We start from the raw sequence: 25,142 nt of genomic DNA, 5'->3' as shown, positions 1-25,142 counted from the left end.
AAATCGAGGTTCAGGGAGATTAAGCTTTCCCAAAGTCACAGTTTGAAACAGTAGTTTGAAACACGCAGAGTCAGATTTAAGTAAAAGAATCAATCAAAAATTCAAACAGCAGCTGCCTTTCACTACACAGATAATCCTTACTGCTGAAAAAGACAACAAACTTTTATTTTTTTTGTAGCATAGAAAAGATACAAATCTTTACCACAAAGCAAATAGAGTCCTTCCTCATTATTCACAGATTCCGGATTTGTGAATTTGCCTACTTGCTAAAATTTATTTGTAATCCCAAAATCAATACTCACGGCATTTTTGCATTTATTTGTGAATATTCACAGAATGGTGAAAAATTTGAGGCACCCAATACATATATTCCCAACTGAGGTCAAACAAAGCAATGCTCTGCCTTCTTGTTCCAGCTCTCCTACTGTAAACAAGTGTCCTTTTTGTGGTCTATTTAGTGCCTTGTTTTTCACATTTCTGTGCTTTCGTTAATGATTTTGTTGTTTAAAATGGCCCCCAACTGTAGTGCTGAAGTGCTGTCTAGCGTTCCTAAGCACAAGCAGGCTGTGACGTGCCTTATGGAGAAAATATGTGTGTTAGATAAGCTTCATTCAGGAATAAGTTATAGCGATCTTGGCCATGAGTTCAACGCTAATGAATCAACACTATATATTAATTAGGGTGTCTTTAAAAAGAAACACACAGGAAACATGGTTACATATTATCAGCTGATGAAAATGTTGTGATCGGAGGCTCACAGGCCTAAATCTGTAATTCACCTTAGGAACAATGGTTCGGTATTTGCTAATTCAGTGTTCATAGAAACTTTGTAGAACCTAACTACTAGGAATAACACGAATCCATTATAATTCTTCAAACCACTCTCTAGATGGGATATGTATTTAATAAAATTTGGCTGATTTTATGGTAAATTTAAATTTAAAAAGCACAGCACCTTAATCATGCACAATAATTAAGGTATTAGAAAATCCTAGTCTCTTACTTATGAAAAGCAGTGTTAAAAAATTCACAATACCCTATACACAACAGCTACATATTAGGCCAAAATATTTAAGGCAGTTTATAACATCTGTGTGCATATGCCTTAACATGATACACATCTACCACATGCCTAGAATGCTGAAAACTTAAAGGAGCTCCATGTCAGATTACAAACACTACAGAAAGAGAGACTCATATTAAGTAATGCAATTTAGAAGCAAGAATTATATTAGCTACCTTGGTTGTGATTCATAGCTTACCAGTATCTTCTCTGACTCAGTAACACGCAGCCCATTAATGCTTGCTGTGTATGTCTCAGCTAACCTAATACGATTATTGCAGAACCTGTTAACAATCAACAGTCAAAAGCACATAACCCAAATGTAATTAAGAGACTAAAAAGAACATTTAATTGCACAATATGATCTTATCAACCAGCAACCAACTTTTTCATAACCCTCATTTTGAAGAGAGGCAGAATTAAGGGAGAGGAGCTATTGAAAGGCAAGGGAAAAGGAGAAAGAAAAGAGATAGAGAGGAAAGAATGAAAGTAAAGTGAACACAGATTGGAAGAGAAAGATCCTGGAGACAGAGAAGTAATAGACACAGAACAGCTAAAAAACTTGGGAAGAAGAGTATAGGGATGAATAATATGGAGAGAAAGGCTATTTTATGTTTCAAATGTCTTTATAAAATAAATCTGAAGAGCACAGTCTATACAAATCCATAGTTTGGTATTAAATAAAAGTTTTTAAATGATATTAATACTTAGATAACATTCTCATTGTGCTAGATAATATTTCAGAACATATAAAATGTGTTCAATAATAAAATGCATTTTATAGAAAAATGAAAGTAATTATGGCACAGTAATGTGGCAAGCCCCAAATCGTATTTTAGTATAATTTTTAAGTGAAAATGTATAAATATTGCTGAATTTTTTACTAAAGTAATAAAGTAATGGTATACAATTCTCTCATTCTGTGCTATTCCCCCAAAATTCACGCTTTGCTTCTTCCTTGCTAGTAAAAACCTAATTTTCTCCAGGGATGACGATGTGCACATCCTCAGGTTACAGTACGCAAGTAATATAAGCCAGTGCTGATAATTCTATTCCTCTTAGCTTGCTTCCACAGCTCTACCGACAGGTGGGATGCCGTGTGACTCAGGCCTGGCCAATGAAACATAAGGAGAGGTCTGCTAGGGCACTTTGGGGAAAAGATTTTTCAACACTGCCTTTTGACTAGCAGTTGGCACTACCCCGTCATCATATCTTAAACATGGACATAATGTCTAGAGGTATGGCAGCTATCTTGTGACCACAGTGTGACAAGTAAGAGGACACTAAGAATAACGGAATGGAAAGACCTGAATTCTTGCTGAATAACTGAATTTTTTTTTAACTGAAATAATAATAGTACCACCTACCCCCAGACAAATCCTTAGTTAAGCCACTGTTAGTCTAGTTTTTTCTTACTGCACCAGGTATTCTCATCCAAGATCAAGCATATCAAAACTCAATGAATATATAAAAGTACATGAACCATAAGAATACATTTGAAAAAAGAAAGGAAAAATAAAAGAAAGCAAAATCATGCCTCATTTGCTACCACTGGTGGTGACTACTGTATCAACTTATTACTCTGTAAACTGGTAATGAAAGTAAAAATTTTAAATATCAGTCATTTTCAAAAGGAACTACAATTTTTCTTTACAAAAGAATAACAGCTAATACACACAGAGAAATAGCAAAAATAGAGAATCACCCTTGGCAGTCCTTTATCAAAAACAAAAAAAGGATTCAGGTAAAAATCATCAATTAATGTTGAGACTGACAGGGAATTTAATATTCTCAAGGTGCCAAAGTTACCACAAATTTACAATGAAGCAATTTAATGGGGAAAGGGTAATCTTTTTCAACAAAACATGCTCAAACAACTGAGTATCTTTATGGAAAAAAGTGAGCCTCTCACTACACAGAAAAATTAAACTGAAAAGATAAAATTATAAAACTTCTAAAACAAAGGAAGCAATCTGTGGAAATTTAGGGTATGCAAAAATTCTTCACATAAACTACAAAAAGAAAACGTTGATAAACCAGACTTAATTAAAATTTTAAAACTTTTGCTTTCACAAAAGGGAAAAGGCAGCATTACTATTAATAGACAAAAACTGGAGCCAGTCCAAAAGCTTATCAACTTATCAATGGAAAAACTAAATGAGTACAGGTATGCGTCACTTAATGTCAATGATACGTTCTGTGAAATACAACCTTATATGATTTGGACGTTGTGGGAACACCATATTACATACAGGAGAGAGGCGTGCATGATGGTCACCAGGCAGGTCTGGGATGACACTACCATCCTTGCACCAAGGCACTGCACGAAAACTTTGGCTCTGCCACTGCCAGTGGTGGCCACTTGGTCTCAAGAGCCATGCCAGCCCCACCCCCACCTGTGGCATATACTCGCCATCTAGTTGGCCACCTCCAGGCGTGCCACCGGCTCCCTTTCCTTCCTTCTTTCCTCTGTGCCTGCCTTCCCCACCCTCTCCAAGGAGCTTTAAACTCTTTCAGCCCTGCTCACCCCTCCTCCATCTCCTCTTTCTCTCCCAGCAGCCATTCTTGCTCCTCCTCCCACCACCATCACAGCCTGAACCACTCAGTGGCCACCACCATGGGAGCAGTTGTGGTCTTGGGCCCCAGCGTGATGCATAGGGTGCCCTGGCCAAGTGCTGCAGTGGCCTCACAAGGCACTACACTGATGTAGTAGCTCCTTGATGGCTCCAGTGTCATCTACATGGTCCCTACCTGAGGCAAGCGCAGTGGAACAGGCAGTCACAGATAAGTGCCAGGACCCCTCCCCCTGCTGTCCCAGGGGAGGGCTGCTGCAGGACCTGGAGAGCTAGTGAGAGACAGATAAGATCTACAGTATTTAGCAAAGTAACCCTGCTATGTCCCATACTCCGATCAGGATTTCTGAACTCTATTATAACCTTATGGGACCACAGACGTACGAGTGATCAGATGTTGCCTGAATGGACATTATGCGACATATACCTGCATATATATATATGTATGTATGTATATATAGATATATACACACACACAATGGAATATTACTCAGCAATAAAAAGGAACAGACTACTTATACACACAACAATACAGATGAACCTAAATAAAACATTATGGTAAGTGAAAGAAGACAGATACACAAAATTACCTGTCATAGGATTCCATTTTAGGAAGTTTGTAGAAAAGGTAGATCTATAGAGTAAGAAAGCAGATTAGTGATTGCTGGAGTTCGGGGAGAGAAGCAGGAGCTTTTTGTAGTGATTGACATATTCTAAAACTGGACTGTGATATGGTTGCACAACTGTATAAATTTACTAAAGCAACTTCAAATGGATGAATGTCATGGTATTTAAACTACATCTCAATGATGACGCTAAAAGAAAAAAGGCAAGCTATAGAATAGGAGAAAATATTATATATATATTTACATACATACACATATATGGTAAAAAAATTATATCCAGAATATATAAATAATGAGAAGACAATAAACCCTCTAAAAAGTTGGGCAAAAACATCATTCTAACTGGAGAGAGCCTGAAAGCATTTCCCTTGAGAACGGGAACCAGACAGGGATGCCCTTTATCACCGCTCTTATTCAACATTGTGTTGGAGGTCCTAGCCAGAGCAATTAGGCTAGACAAAGAAATAAAGGGCATCCGGATTGGCAAGGAAGAAGTAAAATTATCTCTATTTGCAGATGACATGATCTTATACACAGAAAACCCTAAGGAATCCTCAAAAAAAGTACTGAAACTAATGGAGTTTGGCAGAGTTTCAGGTTACAAGATAAACATACAAAAATCACTCGGATTCCTCTACATCAACAAAAAGAACATTGAAGAGGAAATAACCAAATCAATACCATTCACAGTAGCCCCCAAGAAGATAAAATACTTAGGAATAAATCTTACCAAAGATGTAAAAGACCTATACAAAGAAAACTACAAAGTACTAGTGCAAGAAACTAAAAGGGACCTACATAAGCGGAAAAACATACCTTGCTCATGGATAGCAAGACTTAACATAGTAAAAATGTCTACTCTACCAAAAACCATCTATATATACAATGCACTTCCAATCCAAATTCCAATGACATTTTTTAATGTGATGGAGAAACAAATCACCAACTTCATATGCTAGGGAAAGAAGCCCCAGACAAGTAAAAAAAAAAAAAAAAGCATTACTGAAAAAGAAGAAGAAAGTGGGAGGCCTCACTCTACCTGATTTCAGAAGCTATATACAGCCACAGTAGTCAAAACAGCCTGGTACTGGTACAACAACAGGCACATAGACCAATGGAACAAAACTGAGAACCCAGATATAAATCCATCCACATATGAGCAGCTGATATTTGACAAAGGCCCAGTGTCAATTAACTAGGGAAAAGAGAGTCTTTTTAACAAATGGTGCTGGCATACCTGGATATCCATTTGCAAAAAAATGAAAGAGGACCCATACCTCACACCATGCACAAAAACTAACTCCAAGTGGATCAAAGACCTAAACACAAAGACAAAAACAATAAAGATCATGGAAGGAAAAATAGGGACAACCCTAGGAGCCCTAATACAAGGCATAAACAGAATACAAAACATTACCAAAAATGACGAAGAGAAACCAGATAACTGGGAGCTCCTAAAAATCAAACACCTATGCTCATCTAAAGACTTCACCAAAAGAGTAAAAAGACCACCTACAGATTGGGAAAAAATTTTCAGCTATGACATCTCTGACCAGCGCCTGATCTCTAAAATCTATATGATTCTGTTGAAACTCAACCACAAAAAGACAAACAACCCAATCAAAAAGTGGGCAAAGGATATGAACACGCACTTCACTAAAGAAGATATTCAGGCAGCTAACAGATACATGAGAAAATGCTCTCGATCATTAGCCATTAGACAAATGCAAATTAAAACTACGATGAGATTCCATCTCACTCCAACAAGGCTGGCATTAATCCAAAAAACACAAAATAATAAATGCTGGAGAGGCTGTGGAGAGACTGGAACTCTTATACACTGCTGGTGGGAATGTAAAATGGTACAACCACTTTGGAAATCGATCTGCCATTTCCTTAAAAAGTTAGAAACAGAACTACCATACAACCCAGAAATCCCACTCCTTGGAATATATCCTAGAGAAACAAGAGCCTTTACACGAACAGGTATATGCACACCCATGTTTATTGCAGCACTGTTTACAATAGCAAAAAGCTGGAAGCAACCAAGGTGTCCATCAACAGATGAATGGTTAAATAAATTATGGTATATTCACACAGTGGAATACTACGCATTGATAAAGAACAATGATGAATCTGTGAAACATTTCATAACATGGAGGAACCTGGAAGGCATTATGCTGAGTGAAATTAGTCAGTTGCAAAAAGACAAATGTTGTATGAGACCACTATTATAAGATCTTGAGAAATAGTTTAAACTCAGAAGAACACACTCTTTTGTGGTTATGGGGGGGGAGGGTGGGAGAGGGTTATTTACTGATTAGATAGTAGATAAGAACTACTTTAGGTGCAGGGAAGGACAACACTCAATACAGGGAAGGTCAGCTCAACTGGACTGGACCAAAAGCAAAGAAGTTTCCTGAATAAACTGAATGCTTCGAAGATCAGGGGAGCAAGGGAGGGGGTTTGGGGGCTATGGCTTTAGGAAACATCTAAGTCAATTGGCAAAACAAATTCTATTAAGAAAACATTCTGCATCTCACTTTGAAGTGTGGTGTTTGGGGTCTTAAATGCTAACAAGCGGCCACCTAAGATGCATCAATCGGTCTCAACCCACCTGGATCAAAGGCGAATGAAGAACAGCAAGGTCACAAGGTAATTATGAGCCCAAGAGACAGAAAGGGCCACATGAACTAGAGACTTACATGATCCTGAGACCAGAAGAACTAGATGGTACTCGGCCACAACAGATGACTGCCCTGACAGGGAGCACAACACAGAACCCCTGAGGGAGCAGGAGATCAGTGGGATGCAGACCCCAAATTCTCATAAAAAGACCAGACTTAATGGTCTGACTCAGACTAGAAGAATCCCAGTGGTCATGGTCCCCAAACCTTCTGTTGGCCCAGGACAGGAACCATTCCAGAAGGCAACTCATCAGACATGGAAGGGACTGGACAATGGGTTGGAGAGAGATGTTGATGAGGAGTGAGCTCCTTGTATCAGGTGGACACTTGAGACTATGTTGGCGTCTCCTATCTAGAGGGGAGATGGGAAGGTAGAGGGGGTTAGAAACTGGCAAAATGGTCACGAAAGGAAAGACTGGAAGGAGGGAAAGGGCTGACTCATTAGGGGGAGAGTAAGTAGGAGTATGTAGTAAGGTGTATATAAGTTTATATGTGAGAGACTGACTTGATTTGTAAACTTTCACTTAAAGCACAACAAAAATTATTTTAAAAAAAGTTGGGCAAGACCCTTCACTATTAAGCATCTGAAAAATTGGTCATGTCGACAGTTATTAGGAAAACGCAAATTAAAACCACAATGAGAATCTACTGCATACCCATTAAAATGGCTACAACTAAAAAGACTGCAAATGTCAAATGTTGACTAGAATCTAGAGGAAAAAGAATTCTAATCCACTGCATATGAGAATGTAAAATGATAGAACCGTTTAGAAAACCTGCAATTTCTTCAAAAGTAAACACACAATTATTCACAAAGACCCAACCATTCTCAGTCTTAGGTATTTATCAAGGAGACATGAAAACATATGCTGACGAAAACATTTGTATGTGATTATTCGTACCAGGTTTTTTTACAATAGCCCTGAACTGGCAACACAAATGCCTATTAATAAGTGAATGAATAAATAAAATGTTGTATATCCACTAAATGGAATATTAATCAGAAATAAAAAGGAACAAACTACCAAGGCACACAACAACATAGGTGAATCTCAAGATAATTATACTGAATGAATAAAGCCAGATGCAAGAAAGAACATGCTGTATCACTCCAATTATATAAATCTACGGCAAATGCAAATTAATTTAGAGTTACCCAAAGTGGTTGACTGAGTTTTCATTTTTTTCTGAATCACAAAATAAAAATTTTACTATTCATTACCATCAACGAAGAAAATCTTGTACTCTGTTTAGAGGGAAAGAAAAGAAGTTTTATTGAGAAATAATAACAGCTATTTTTTTATAGCTGGGCAGCACTAGGTAGAAATACAAAATATTCCACAGTTCAAGTGGAGAGAACACAGAGAACAAAGGAAAAGTAGGGGGTTAATGATTGATTGTAAATAAGATCAGCTTCAGCTTGGAGTTCTTTGAAACATAAAAGTCAATCACTTGGTGAGGGAGGAGTGAGTTAACCACTTAGGTGTGAGATGCTAACAGGTTGGGTTACATTTTATTGTGGAATTGTAGTCAGCTATTCATGATTGTGGAGCCCTGGTGGCACAGTGGCTAAAAGCTCAGCTGTTAACCAAAAGGTTGGCAGGTCGAATTCACCAGCTGCTCCTTGGAAACCATATGGAACAGTTCTACTCTGTCCTATAGGGTCATATATGAGTCGGAATTGACTGGACGGCAGAGGGTTGTTTTTTTTTTTTGGATTCATGATTGTAGTCAGTTTGGGAAGGAAACTGTTTACACATTCTTCCCAAATGGTTTACATCCTGACCTGTTAGGTCAGTTATGAACACATTTTTCCTGAGAACAATCATGTACATCTTGACACACTCTTCCTAAATGGTTTACATCCTGACCTTTTGTTTCCTGAGAATGCATGTTGGCCCCATCATTCTTAGTCAGACGTAAGTGTCTCCAGTTTGAAACTTTTCCGTTTTCACCACTTTAATAAAAGTCTAACATAAGATTGTTTAAATGAAGCAAAATCATAAAAACAGTCATCCAAATACAAACGCAGTAAATTTTTGAGAAACAGAAAACATACAGATTGAAGAGTGACAACCAAACTTTAACCAAAAAGCAGGATATGAATACAATTAAAATTTAGTCTGTTATTGAAGAAATTATTCACAGGGCAGAATGAAATGAAATGCCATTAAGTGAACTGAAAAACTTTGGATGGCAATAATGCCAAAACAGACCCAAGGCAGAAAACAGACAGTTAATTAGATGTGAATCTATACTACAAGATGGTAATAAAATACAATAAAAGATGCCAATGTTACTGTGGGTTGCTCAGGGCAAGAGAACATGTCAAAGAATAAGAAAATAAGATGACTGTATAATACAGAAATACCCGTCAGTGGTACTCTTAGTTTGGCATAAAAGAAAAACATAAGAGAAATACCATACGATAGCTGAAATACTGCAAAAAAAGGAAAGAATGAAGGGAGTGAGGAAGAAAGAAAGGAAAAGATTAAATTACCCACCAAGAAGAAAATGCAATTATTTAGATTGGCATACTTTTTCTTTAAATGGCCGGATAGTAAATATTTTAGGCTTTGTTTGCCACATATGGTCTCTATCTATTGCATATTCTTCTTTTTTTCAACCATTTAAAAATGTAAAAACAATTCTTAGCACCTGCACCATAAAAAAACAGGCCATAAGCTATAGATTGCCAAATCTTGATTTATAGTGATAGGAGTTTAAATTCATTTCTATTCAAATTTAAGGAGAAACTAAACATGTTTTAGGGAAAAAAAATTAGATAACCAGTTAAAAGTATCGTTTTAAATTATTAAACACTGGTTTATGCCATTATAAATTAATAATATTACTATTATTAATAACAGCATAAGCAATGTATTATCTTTAAAGGGGAACTGTGAAATAGTAACTTTTTGAGTTATTATTTACACAATGTTATAAAGCTTATCTGATTGAATGATGTACCTAGGCCAAACCAAAAACCCACTGCCTTGAGTCAATTCTTATTCAGATCAATCCTATAGGACAGAGTAGAACTGCCCCATAGGATTTCCAAGGAGCAGCTAGTAAATTTGAACTGTTTATCTTTTGGTTAGCAGCTAAGCTCTTAACCACTGTGCCACCAGGGCTCCATACTTAGTCTAAGATCTCTCCTAAATCTAAGGAAATTAACAATTACGGGAGCAAATGGACAAATATTTGGGGGAACAGTGGTAAATGAGTAAATTGAGGCTAGTTAAAGGAAATACGAACAGGTCTGTTTGCTTGAAAAGCACTATCATTATCCTTTCAAGTTGCTTATTATGTACCAAGAAAAAATGCTTTGTATGAGAGCTGAAAAATTGTCAAAACCTTATATAATACTGGGATCAAATATACAAAAGGAGTTTCTATAGATCCAAATGATGAAATTTATTCAAAGTTTCATGAGGTGAGCCAGGGAAACATCTAGCAGTTAAAAAGACAGGAAAGCTAGGCCTCTTAGAGCAGCTACTCAGCTTGACAAATTAACTGACATAGATGGCTACAGTTTACTACTGGTGTTTGCTGGGACACTAAGTGAAGAAAGAGATCACAAAAGAAGTGCTGTTTGCTGAATCACTGTAATTAACTTCAAAAGCAACCAACATGTTCAACTTTGCCAGGAATTTCTTTTTGAACCTTAAAAAAATGCTTAACTTCACAGATCCCTTTGCACACAGTGCATTTTCACTGGTACCCTTGTTATGTTTGACACAAATCAATTTTTTTTAATCTTTTATAGAATTTTATTTAAAATTTTTATTTTGGAAAGTAAAGAGGTTCATAATATAACAATCATTTCCTGTATGCTACGTAGACATTTGCTTACTGAACTCCAATTCTAAATTGTCATGTTACAGAAACATCTACCTAGATATGCTATCACGGTACCTCTTGGCTTGTAGGCCACGAGCACCAGAATCCTGGGATCCTGGGCTTGACCAAGGTTTTCTGCCTTGGAGAAAAGTGAGTTTGTGGATATTTAGTTACTAGCACTTCAACAACTACCACAGAGGAGGCGATAGCCAGGTACTGAACTCTGAAAGAAGTGAACGCACAGATCCTGCTTCCTGATGACCTCTAAAGATAAGAAAGTACATCATTTCCCTCTATCCTGGAACCCCCAGAAAGTCCCACACTTGTTTACTGGGAAAGCTTATAATTTACAAGTTAAAACCATCTTCCTAATTAAAATGTCATCATTTGACTGTGGGGGCCTGGTATCTATGGTGATGCAGGAACTAGTCCAGATCAAAATCTCTATCACCTATTTTTGAAAGCTAGTTAGAGCTTAAGGTAACGGAGTCTGTAGCAATCCTGAAAAGATAATAAAGTCTTCTCTTCCTTATTCTGGTTTCTATCAGTGAAAGACTTTGAGGGTCAGTAGGATACACACACACACCCAGCAATAAAGGAGTCAGATGAGAGCTGCAGGTAGTTGGCTACTTCACATATACACACCCAGCTCATGCCTGTAACGAAGACTGCCTACCAAGTGGAAGGATGTTTTTTCTAATATGGTGACATGATATGCTTCACCAAGAGATGGGCTCCAGATCATCACATTCTTCCAATTTTTTTTTTTTTTAAAGAAAGTGGTAGGGATCTTACTATGGATCCTTCCACGTACCAGTATTAGGACTTTTGTGAGGTCAGCATTCCTCTGTATCTAAGTAGTCACTTAGTTTATGACTTTGAAAACAGAAGTTTTGTAATGCTGTAGTAGAGGCTTTGTAATACTACAAAGCTATTTAAAACCTATAAGTGAATACAACACATTAGGCTAAAGAGCAGTTATCTGCATTAATTTTTAAAAATTGGTTTGGAAAAAGAACGCTAAAAAAAATAACATTTTTTTTTGCACTAACTTTCTTTTAATAAATAGTTGTTTCAGACAATAGGAATGGTCATGAAACTGAAGTGACATCATCTCCGTAAAAGTTGCAGTTGGGTGACTTTCCTTTTTTTCCCTCCTGCATAACACCTGGATGCAACGAAGTAGTAGAAATGGTGTTTATTGATAATAACTTCATTTAAAAAAAGTGATCTCAATTTATCAGCCAACAGTCAAATCATCTAAAATTACTGAAGAAAATAAAGATGGAGAATTTCTGATATTCTACAGTTGGCAAACATATCACTAAAGAACCTTGTACTATCTTAAGTTTTAAAATTAAGATATTGAGAATGACAGCCATCAACTACCTATACAACAAAAGAGAATTATCAACAGTTTTGAGAAACCAATATAAATGTCAAATTGATTATGAAATGCAAATTATGACATGTAATTTTTTAAAAGTTCCTTGTTTATTAATATTAAACAACTCTATTTAGGCTATGAACTTGTAAACTACGTGTGTAATATTTCATGAATGCAATAGTATCTCCAAGTTAAAGTATTTCTTTTAGTCTATACTTATAGTCCCTGGAGAAGGACATCATGTTTGGTAAAGGAGAGGGTCAGCGAAAAAGAGGAAAACCCTCAACAAGATGGATTGACACAGTGGCTGCAACAATGGGCTCAAGCGTAACAACAATCGTGAGTATGGTACAGGACCAGACAGTGTTTCGTTCTGTAGTACATAGGGTTGCTATGAGTCAGAACCAACTCAATGGCACCTAACAACAACATAAATATTAAGAATAACTATTTCAATGATTCTTGACAAGTGGGAGAATATACCTAAGAATAAAATGGTGATAAGCTACAGCTTCTGTTTTAATGGAAAGTATGAAGAGTAGTTTAGGATCCCTGGTGGCTCAGCGGGTAAAGGCTCGATGGCTAACCAAAAGGAGGACAGTTCAAACCCACCAGCAACTTCACAGGAGAAAGATGTGGCAGTCTTCTTCCATAAAGATTTATTACCTTGCAAACCCTATGGTGCAGTTCTACTCTGTCCTATGGGGTTGCTATGAGTCGAAATTGACTCAGGTTTGGCTTTTTGTTTTTTGTCTATGAAGAGTATTTCAGGCATAAAAAGAACATGAAGAAACGTCCAAAGCGAGAAAGGAAAATGATGTACGTGAAAAACTAAAAGAAAGCTTGTGTAACTAAAGAATAGAGAACAGAGAGTGGCCGAAAATGTACATGTTTAAATGCTGATGAAGAGTCAGTAAAAACGGAGAGGATGAAGATATAAATGAAAGATGGAAAAGTCAACAAGACTCGTAAGAAAGTAAAAAAAATAGGGGGGTCTAAAACATAGGTGATGTGAGGTATCTCTCTGTGGCGTAGAAGTTAAGGGCATCTACTCAGAGTAAAATGGAGTGTATGGCAAGAGGGGAAGGTTGATGGAAAGTGGAGAAAGTCTAAAATAGTCATTTCAGAGAGTAAAAAGAGAAACATCAAAATTCTGAGGAATATTGAGGGAACAGTTTAGATGAATCATTACACAGAAACTTCCTAAAGAAATTTTTATGTTGTAAGAATTCCTTTTTCAACATAAATTGTTTCACAAATTGTCAAATAATTTTAAATGCAAATTTTTAAACAAAATTAGAATTAACTGCTTGGTCTTATTAAAGAAGGGGGAAAGCAGGCACTTCAGACCATGATTCTACCTCTTCCTAGCTGTGCAATCTTCAGCTAATTTCCTAACCTTTCCAGGCCTTTGTTTCCTTAACTATAAAAAGTGGATAATTATATCTTTCTCACAGATTTGTTACAGCAAGTCAGATAACAAATGTAAAGTGACTAACACAAAGCCTGGCAAAGAACAGACATTCAATAAAGGTTAGCTTCATTCTTAATTCCTAAACTGCCTGATGACACAGTTGAATGTCACCTCTAGTTTGTTATCCAAAAAGAGACTAACAGAGCTGTCTAGTTCCCAACACAGGGTCTTTTTTACTAGAACACCCTGCTTTCTAGAAAGTATTATCTCAGTGATGTCATTATCTCAGCAAAGCTAGAACCCTGACTTTCTGAAATATCCCACAGGCTCCAGGTGTGAGGGAGGCAGACATACATGACCAAACCCAGAAATAAATGATGTTATAAATACAAATAGCAATTCACAAATGAGAAAAACAGTATAGACTCAACTGAACCAGAATGTTAATACTGGCAGATCAGTACATTTTCACCCTTTAGGGAAAGATATGTAGGAACCCAAATTATATTCAGAACATAACTTCAAACATATTGGATCTAAACAAGAAAAAAGAACTAGATAATCTTAATGGCTAATGTCAACAAACTAGGATAATATGACCCTTAACCTTACAGCCTTACAAAGAGACATTATTTCCATCCACTGAGGAAGAGGAAATCCTGGTGGCGTAGTGGTTAAGTGATATAGCTGCTAACCCAAGGGTCGGCAGTTAGAATCCGCCAGGCGCTCCCTGGAAACTCTGTCCTATAGGGTCGCTATGAGTCAGAATTGACTCGACGGCACTGGGTTTTTGGAACTGAGGAAGATCTACCCTCCTCCGAACCATGCAAATTTATATTAAAAAATTATAGCTCTCTAGCTCCCGTTTTCTAAGATCCACACAGATCACCCCACATCTACCCATTTAGATGCACGATACTTCTACGTTTCTTCTTCTTTATCTTTCTAACTTACCTTTTCTAATTTGATCAGAAACAAGTGAACAACCACAGTTATCCACTTTAATAACCTTTTGATCAATGTAATACAATCTGAATATATAATAAAACCATCAATACTTAAGGAATATTAATTTCCTAAAAGTTTGTCAGTTCTTTAATTTTTAATACGAATTTTAAAAGTCTAAAGCAAGATCAAAAGTGGCAATCATTAAAATGTACACAAAAATAATAAAATATGTAAAATACGGCTTACTTAGGAACTATTCTAGAAAACACTTTCTCACTCAAAATATTACAAGAATACAAAAAAAATTAACCTTTTAAAGTAACCATTCCAATGTGGCATATTAAAGTCACCCATCCCTACTATGGTGTTTTAGTGCTACATTATTGTTCCTTTCCAGAACACCTTGGTTTGACTGCCATGATTCCTTGGTTTGACTGCCACCTTAAAATATTAAGTATTGGATACATAAAAATAAAGAAATAAATAAAACTTCCAAGAAGGTATAATCTGCATATGTGGATGCAAAGCTGGAGAGTTGAACTGAGAGGCCATTTCTTAAGAAGGCAACTACTCTTTCTTCCTTAATTCAGAGCAGAAAAATTGATTAATAGAGTTCTGTTTGCTTCTCTTTTTAAGATCTTAATAAGGTATCTTTTCTTATTTGATGTAGTGACGTACCTAATTCTTTAACAGATTGAAAGCTGTATCCTCCTAGGGAGACCTAGAGTTAAAAGATAAATGACGAAACAGGCAAAACTAGTTTCTAGTGCTAGAAGTCAGGACAATAGTCACCTCTGGGGAAGAGTGGTAGTGACTGTGAGAATGAAGATACTCCAGGAGTGTTGGTAAAGGACTATCTCCTGATGTGGGTTTTGATTTCACAAGTGTGTACACATCGTGATATTTCACGCTATATGTACATTCATGATTTTTTTCTCTTTTCATTATGCATGTAACACTTCAATTTAAAAAGCTTATTTTAAAAAGTGATGTTCAATTGTTATATTTTTTAAATTACAAGTATTAAGACTCACAAGTCAAACAAGTACCTTCCTGATTTTTAGAACACTTAAAGAACTACTAATAACATTATCTTTGTCCAATAGAAATGTACAAAATGAAATTCTTGGTTTAGGTGATATTAAAAAAGCTGAATAGTATAACTGTATTTGGGTCTAATCCAAATGAAGAAAATATGAGTACATTACAAATGTAAAAGAACTAACGTTTAACGCTAATTTGTTGATTCTAATATTATCAATACCTTTGAGTTTCTTCTAATTGAGTAAAATAAGCATCAGGATATTGAGACCTAAGGAGAAATCATGAGTAAAATTTTTAAATTATGGCATAGTGATTAAGGGTATAAGCCTCTGGAATTAGTATGCTTAAGATTCGGATATAACTATACCATTTACTAGCTGAGTAATCTTGGACAAATTATTTAAGCTCCCTGTTTCCTCATCTGAAAGAAGGAAATAACAATAGTACCAAATTTACTGGGTTGTTCAGAGGCTTAAATGAGTAACAGTGTCTTGGACAAAGCAATCATGCTCAATAGGTGTTAACTATCTATTTATCTACATATATACATTATATAAAATACATTTCTTATTGCATACATTACATATTAGAAATCTTAGTGTCTACTTTTAGTAGGATTAAATATATTTCTGGTATAATTTTCTTTATATTTTTATACCCTATTCTCAATTCAAACTGTAAAGCATGTAGTTTTTCACCAGTAAAATGCGGATATACATTACTTTTTGAACTAAAAGTCAAATAAATATTCATCTGTAGTAAGCCATATTTTTCACATTAAAAAAAGCTATGTTATTACCTGAGTCTCCACACCCTGCTCCAGTAGGCGCTTAGCTTGATTTTCCACCTCAAGTCGAGCTCTTCCAATAAAGAGTAGATCATTTTCTATTACTTCTATTCCAGAAAGATCTATTCCTTGAGAAAGATAATCTATTTAAAAAACAAAAAACAATACAAGCACATTCAAATATTTCAATACCAAATAAATACCAAGGTATCAAAACATGTATAACTTATTAAAAAATACTATAGATTTATTGTTGAATACAGTTTCCTTTCAAAAAATCAACATTTAAAAAAATACGGTCGCCCACATATTTTCTCTTTAATAAATAACTTTACTGTGGAGCTAAATATTTCAGATAAGATAGAGTTGGTAAACAAGTATAGAAATTATGATTATTATAAGTTGAAAGCAATGTCAACAGATTGTATAAAATCTATTATCAACTTTATTTTACTGTAAATAAATATCCTGAAAAGCCCGGAAATCTGCGGTTATAAAAGTTGTATTCTATAATATAAAAACATTTGAAACAAATATCCAACATTTGGAGAATGACTAATAATTACGAAAACAAACCTTACCATGCAGCCAGTTTATATGATCATGCAGATAGATCTACAGCTAGTTACACTAGAGGATCTCCATGGTATTATTGAATAAAAAAAAAGTTAGAGAGGAATTAACTCCATTTACAGAATTGTAAGTTCCCTGGGTGGCACGGAAACGCTGGTGGTGCAAGTGGTTAAGTGCTACAGCTGCTAACCAAAGGGTCGGCAGTTCGAATCCGCCAGGCGCTCCTTGGAAACTCTATGGGGCAGTTCTACTCTGTCTATAGGGTCGCTATGAGTCGGAATCGACTCGACAGCACTGGGTTTGGTTTTAGTTTTCTACTTTGTGATGATTATAAGTACAGCTGCTACAAACATTCATGTAGAAGTGTTTGTGTGAATATAAGTTTTATTTCTCTTGGATAAATACCTAGGAGTGGAAGTCCTGGATCCCATGATAAGTGTCTGTTTAGCCAGGTTCCACCATTTGCTCTGCATGCTTGTCAGCACTTAATATTCTCAGTTTTTTTTTTCTTTTTATTGTTGTTGAGGTTTTTTTACATATGGACATGCACCATAGCACGGTGATTGGTCCTCCTTCAGCCTCATGAAAGAATAGGGGCTTATTCCCTGGGCAGGGTAAAAGAGTCTCTAGAGGAGAGGACATGGGAATTACGTTAAAGTGTGCATGCTAAATTTTGGGACAGAATTCTCAGTTTTCTCCTCTATCTCAATCCCCAGAATAATTGTATGATTAGAAGAACTTTCCCTTGGGAATGTGAACAGCCCAACAGAAGAGATACGGGGGTTCCTCTACAAACGAGCTCTGATGGATGACCAGATAGTGAAGTCCATAATCTCTAAGTCCCAACCACAGGCTCAGAGTTTCCAACCAACTTTTAGTCTTTCTCCACTATTAAATATGAGCATACAACAAAGTGTTTTCTACATCTGAACAAAGCCTCTAACATGAAAGATAAAGTGAACAGAAAAAAAAAAATTGGAAAGAACAAAAAACAAGTAGGGAGAAGAAAATGTCAAAAAAGACAATCATTAGAGAAATCCAAGGTGATATTATATCCATGAAAAAAAAGCAAGAATAAATTGTAGCAGAAAAGGAACAGTCAGTCAGGCAACAAAAATGTACTCTTGGAAATTAAAAGTATACCAAGAGAAATGAAAATGTCACTGGAAAGTTTAAAAAAAATGGAGAAAACCTCCCAAGAATGGACCATAAAAAAACAGAGAAAAATATAGGTAAGTAAAAATTAGAAAACTAGCCCAAGAGGTTTAAGAGCAGAATAATAGGAGTTCCAAAAAAAGAAATGTGAGAAAATGGACGTTTAAAAATCAGCAGTAAAATAAAGAGTATCCAAGGCTACAGGATGTAAATTCCAGAATAATGGAGTCTACAAAATGCCCATGGTTGAAAAAGACAAGGCATATCATGGTGACATTTCGGAATCAAGAACAAAGAAACAAATCCTACAGACTCAAACTAAAAACACAAGGGAAAGATTAGTCCAAGGGACTAATGGATCACAAGAACCACAGCGTCTACCAGGCTGAGTCCAGCACAACTAGATGGTGCCTGGCTACCACCAGCAGCTGCTCTAACGGGGACCACAACAGAGGGTCCTGGACAGAGCAGGAGAAACATGTAGAACAAAATTCCAATTCAGAAAAAGACCAGGCTTGCTGGTGTGACAAAGACTGGAGAAACCCTTAAAGCATGGTCCCCAGACACCCTTTTAACTCAGTACTGAAGTCATTCCTGAGGTTCACTCTCAGCCAAAAATTCCAAAACCTATTTCGGCGGAGTCAATTCTGACTCATAGCAACCCTATAGGACAGGGTAGAACTGCTCCACAGAGTTTCCAAGGAGCGCCCGGTGGATCTGAACTGCCTACCTTTTGGTTAGCAGACGTAGCTCTTAGCCACTACAGCACTAGGGTTTCCAGTCAAAGATTAGACAGGTCCATAAAACAATAATACATGCAGCTCAACCATGTACACAAGACTATATGGGCACACCAGCCCAGGGGCAAGGATGAGAAGGCAAGAGGTAACAGGAAAACTAGATGAATGGAAAAAATTCAAGGTCAAGAAGAGGAGAGTATTGACATGTTGTGGGATTGGCAACCAATGTCACAAAACGATAAATGTATTAATTGTTTAATGCAAAGCTCATTTGCTCTGTAAACTGCCTAAAACACAATAAAAAAGGAAGGAAAAAAAATGCTACAGACTCAAGGAGTGAAAACGTAACTCACCTACAAAGGATCAACAATCAGCAATACTGAAAACCACAAAACAGTGTAGTACTGTCTTCATATTTTTATAGATTAAATTCCAATTTAAAATTCCATAATCAGCTAAACTAGTAACCAAATAGAAAGGTTAAAGAGACGTCTTCACATGTTAAAGGTATCAAAAAAATTATCTCACATACACCCTTTCTCTGAAAACTACCAGAAGATATTCTCCATAAGACAGCAAACCAAGAAAGAGAAAGACATGGAATACAGTACACAATGGATTTAACTTAAAAGAAAGGCAAAATAAATGTCCTAGTTAATGGTAAAGAGAGATTCTGGGATGATAGCAATAAAAGAGATTTCAAGAGTAACTCAACCTAGAGAAGGACACATATCTTAATATTAATTTAATGTAACATTAAATGTAAATTACATTAAATTAATATAATAGTATGTCTGAACATAATGAGACAAAATTTCAATAATTAGTGGAGAGTTCAGGGTTAAATCAGTGATGTTGTCATTATCTTTTAAACAGATTTAAAAAAAAGAAAGAAGGTTTTTATATTTGTCCACACAGTTACCATTTCTAGTGTTTCTTTGTTCCTTTGTGTAAATTCAGATTTTTATCTGGTATCATTTTCTTTTTGCTTGAAGTATTTGCTTTAATATTTCTCTTAGTGCTAGTTTCCTGGTGTTGAACTCTTTAAGCATTTATATGCCTCTTGTTGTTGTTAGGTGCCGCCGAGTCGGTTCTGACTCATAGCGACCCTACGCACAACAGAACAATACACTGCCCGGTCCTGCGCCATCCCTACAATCGTTGTTATGCTTGAGCTCATTGTTGCAGCCACTGTGTCAATCCACCTCGTTGAGGGTCTTCCTCTTTTCCGCTGACCCTGTACTCTGCCAAGCCTGATGTCCTTCTCCAGGGACTGATCCCTCCTGACAATATGTCCAAAGTATGTAAGACACAGCTTCACCATCCTTGCCTCTAAGTAGCATTCTGGCCGCACTTCTTCCAAGACAGATTTGTTCGTTCTTTTGACAGTCCATGGTATATTCAATATTCTTGGCCAACACCACAATTCAAAGGCGTCAATCCTTCTTCGGTCTTCCTTATTCATTGTCCAGCTTTCACATGCATAAGATGAGATTGAAAATACCATGGCTTGGGTCAGGCGCACCTTAGTCTTCAGGGTGACATCTTTGCTCTTCAACACTTTGAAGAGGTCCTTTGCAGCAGATTTACCCAATGCAATGCGTCTTTTGATTTCTTGACTGCTGCTTCCATGGCTGTTGATTGTGGATCCAAGTAAAACAAAATCCTTGACAACTGCAATCTTTTCTCCATTTATTATGATGTTGCTTATTGGTACAGTTACGAGGATTTTTGTTTTCTTTATGTTGAGGTGTAATCCATACTGAAGGCTGTGATCTTTGATCTTCAAGTCCTCTTTACTTTCAGCAAGCAAGGTTGTGTCATCTGCATAACGCAGGTTGTTAATGAGTCTTCTTCCAATCCTGATGCCCCATTCTTCTTCATATAGTCCAGCTTCTCGGATTATTTGTTCAGCATACAGATTAAATAGGTATGGTGAAAGAATACAACCCTAACGCACACCTTTCCTGACTTTAAACCAATCAGTATTCCCTTGTCCTGTCTGAACAACTGCCTCTTGATCTATGTAAACGTTCCTCATGAGCACATTTAAGTGTTCTGGAATTCCCATTCTTCGAAATGTTATCCATAATTTGTTATGATCCACACAGTCAAATGGTAAGTGTGTGGGAAATTAAGTAAATTAAAAAACAAGGGAATTATTAACTTCAGGGAAAACAAAAAGAATAATCCTTTTTAATTTTACTTAAAAAGTAACATTTTTAAGTTTTGTGAAATAAACTACTTTTCAAAAGGGCTATAGCATTTCATGCTTTTTTTCAGGAATCTGTGGGAGTCACCTAACCACAAATAGTACTGGATATTACCACTGCTTTGAATATTTTTTATGCTAATGAAAAAATATGTTTTTACTGATGGACTGACATGAATTTTTAAATGATGAGGTAGAATACCCATTGTTTATTATTGTTGTTGTTCTTGTTAGGTGTGGTCGAGTTGGTTCCGACTCATAGCGACCCTTGCGTACAGCAGAATGAAACACTGTCCTGTCCAGTGCCATTCCCACAACTGTCATTATGCCTAAGCCTATTGTTGCAGCCACTGTGTCAATCCGTCTCATTCAGGATCTTCCTCTTTTTCCCTGACCCTCTACTTTACCAAGCATGATATCCTTCTCCAGGGACTGATCCCTCCTGATAAAATGTCCAAAGTACGTGAGATGTAGTCTCACCATCTTTGCTTCTAAGGAGCATTCTGGTTGTACTTCTTCCAAGACAGAGTTGTTCATTCTCTTGGCAGTCCATGGTATATTCAGTATTCTTCGTCAACACCACCAACTACTGTTTACTAACTTTATTTCTTCTTGAGGATCTCTCCATAATTTCTGACCTCTTATCTATTGCTTTTCTTAAATCGTTCTATATTAGTTATAAAATAATACTCACTGTTTGTCTATCATATTTGCTATGAATATTTTCTCAGTCTGCTGATTTTTAAATTCTTATTTGCTTACTTAAATATTTCCTCCTGAGACCATTCTCAAAACAAAACCGTGTCAGTAAATTATCGAAAAACCTCCGTATTTGATACTTCTACACATCCCAAATTAAGCAATTCCAGACTAACGCCTGCCTTTACAAAAGCAAAATGTCAAAATATAAAACTGTAGGTTACAGAGGGTTACATGGTAGACTGATGAATATCTAGACAGGAAAGCTGCCCTTTGAACAAAAATTAAATCCCTGAAGTTAAAATAAATTGTATTGGAAAGATTGGGGTTTATCACAACAATTGTGTTTTAAGTTGTTCTGGGGCATCAATCTTTCTTCTTAAGCAAAATTAAAAATGATTATTCTTGTTTTCCCTTAAGTTAATAACTCCCTTGTTTAATTTACTTAAATTTCCATGTACTTTATCACTGATTTAACCCTGAACTCTCCATTAATTATCCAAATTTCCTCTCCATGTTCAAATATACTAAGAATTATATTAATTTAATGTGATAGTAAATATATATTAATCTTAAGACATGTGCTTAAGATAGTAAATAACCCAAATTAGAGATTGTATAAAGAATACAAATGTATAAAGTTACTAGAGACTACTGAGCTAAATGACAAAATTAAGACAAAACAAAACAACTATAAAACTACATGAAATAACATGGATGCTGCACAGTTATAAAACTGATAGAAATAATTTATCCAATCAAAAATGAGATTTGTGTCTCTATATACTGAAAATAATAATGCCCTAGAATCCTTGTTTGATATTTTTAACAAATGGCTAAGGGGCTTCATGTATATCAATAGTTGCCCAATCTTTTAGAAAAATTACTTTACGCACACGAGGTTTATCTAAACAAACAAATTAATTAAAAGGAAAAAAAACCTTATTTCCTGAAAAAAACCTTAGAAAACACACGAAGTTAGAGAAAAAGTAAAGGTCACCCAAAATTCCATCAAAAACAGCTACATACAGATTTTTATTTTCATTTCCTTATTCAGGGCATAAACTGTATTTTTTTTTATTGTGGTAAGAATATACATACCAAAACCAATCAAACCCATTGCTGTCAAGTCAATTCCAACTCATACAGTGATCCTATATAGCAAAACCAAAAAACCAAACCAAACCCACTGCCATGGAGTCAATTCTGACTCATAGTGACCCCACAGGGCTTCCAAGGCTGTAAATCTTTATGGAAGCAGACTGCCATATCTTTCTCCTGCAGAGTTGCTGGTGGATTTGAACCACCAACCTTTTGGTTAGCAGTCAATCGCTTCAACCACTGTGCCACCTGGGCTCCATATATAGCAAAACATTTGCCAATTCAGCAATTTTTATATGTATAATTCTATGACATTGATTACATTTACCATGTTGTACAATCATTAACTATCTTTTTCCAAATTATTCCACCATCATTTACAGAAACTAGTGCCCCCTAAATAATGACTCCCCTCTTCCCTTCCCTCACACCTCTGGTAAACACTAATAAGCTTTGGTCTCTATACACTACCATATAAATGGGATTGTATAATATTTGTGTTTTTGTGACTGACTTATTTCAGTCACAATGTTTTCAAACTTGATCCACATTGTAGCATGTATCAGGATTTCATTTCTCCTTATGGTTGAGTGATATTCCATTGTATATATATACCACATTTCGTTTACCCATTCATCTGTTGATGGATATTAGGTTGTTTTACCTTTTAGCTATTTTGAATAGCGCTGCAGTAAACAATGGTATACAGGTTTTGGTTTATATTCCTGCTTTCAATTCTTTGGGGTATATACCTATGATTAGGATTGCTGGGTCATATGTTTGTGTTCTATGTTCAACTTTTTGAAGAACTGCCAAACTATTATAAACGGTGCATTATTATTATATTGGTCATTCTTTTAATTGTATTTAAGGATATATCTTAAATACGATGGCAAACCATGTCTGAGAAAAAAATATTTTAAAGAAGATTTTTTATGTACAATCACAGGAAAATTTCAATAATGAATAATGTAATTGAAAACATAATGAAATAAAGCAAAATTATTCAAAAGTAATGTGGTATTCACACACAATCAGAAATAATGACTTATAGAGGGTACAGAGGACATAGTAACATGGGTTTACAACATAAAAGCTTCTAATATGTAATAACTCAAATATAACTAAACAAAAAGGAAAAGTTACTAACAAATGCTTCTCATAATTAAAACCCATCACAGGGAAAAGAAGAAAATAGAATACTTATTCCAACCATTTAAAAAAAAAAAAAAAAAACTATTGCTGTGGAATGGATTCCAATTCATAGCGACCCTACAGGACAGAGTAGAACTGCCCTCATAGGGTTTCCAAGGAGCACCGGGTGGATTCAAACTGCAGACCTTTTGGTTAGCAGCCGAACTCTTAACCACTATGCCACCAGGGTTTCCAACTGTTAGGGGAAAATAACTTTTTGAGCTTTAAAGAAATGAATGAATTATAAGAGAAATTTCACAATCATTAGTATGTACAATTCTTAATCTTTTCTAATGAAAACTATAAAAATAAGATAAAAAGAAAAAGAGAATGGAGGAAAAATTTGTAATAAATGAGACAGATAAAAGTCTTGCCATCAAAACATAAAAAATTTAGAGTTCCCAATAAGTAAATTAATAGTTTTCAACACTAAATAACCCAAAGATACTTTTAAAAGTTCATGTAAGAGGAAATGTATAATAAGCTAATGTTTGAAAAACCAATTAAGTCTTTCTAATAACCGATGAAATTAATATTTACGCAAATTGAAACAATAAATGATCACTGAAACGTCTGTTAAAAAAAAAAAACTTTTAACTACAAAGTAAATTCTACTAAACTTTCAGAGAAAACAGGTACATCCCTATACAGGCAGAGCCCAATACAAAGAATCTTGAATTAGAAATCAGAGCACCTGAGTTTCAAGTCTACTAATAACTTCTATGACCTGAAAAAAAGACACTTAACCTTTCTGAAACTTCAAAAATGAAAATTTAAAAACCTGTGGTCCAAATCTCGCAAGGTTGTATGGAACAAATGAGATAATGTATGAGAAGGATGTTTTGTAAAACATAAAGAGCTACATGAAGTAAGCTGTAATTTCCAAAGAGGGGTACTAGTCACTAGCCTGTGTTCTTTTGATTGGGGGTGAGGGCTCAAGAAAAAATAGATTTTCATAAAGAGTTCAGTATTACAGAAAAGAAATACAGTTAAAATTGTTACTTTTTAAACCAATCCTTAATTGATATTACAATTTAAACTATGCACAGAATAGCCTCAGGCTATAAACTTCTTTGGCTACATCTTTGTACTTCAA

The 25,142-nt window shown here is 35.7% G+C and overlaps 1 protein-coding gene across 1 annotated transcript in view; it reads right to left on the bottom strand.

The window, feature by feature from the left end:
* COG5 (component of oligomeric golgi complex 5) overlaps positions 1 to 25,142 on the bottom strand; it is a 317,777-nt gene that overhangs the window by 151,334 nt on the left and 141,301 nt on the right. The window contains exon 7 of the mRNA XM_049893477.1: positions 16,385 to 16,515. Coding sequence (XP_049749434.1) covers positions 16,385 to 16,515 — 131 coding nt within the window. The remainder of the gene's footprint in view (positions 1 to 16,384; positions 16,516 to 25,142) is intronic.

Source organism: Elephas maximus, chromosome 8, assembly GCF_024166365.1.
Source record: "Elephas maximus indicus isolate mEleMax1 chromosome 8, mEleMax1 primary haplotype, whole genome shotgun sequence".
Classification (NCBI taxonomy): domain Eukaryota; kingdom Metazoa; phylum Chordata; class Mammalia; order Proboscidea; family Elephantidae; genus Elephas; species Elephas maximus.
Note: the sequence above shows the minus strand (reverse complement) of the source record. Positions and strands in the feature narration are given on the sequence as shown.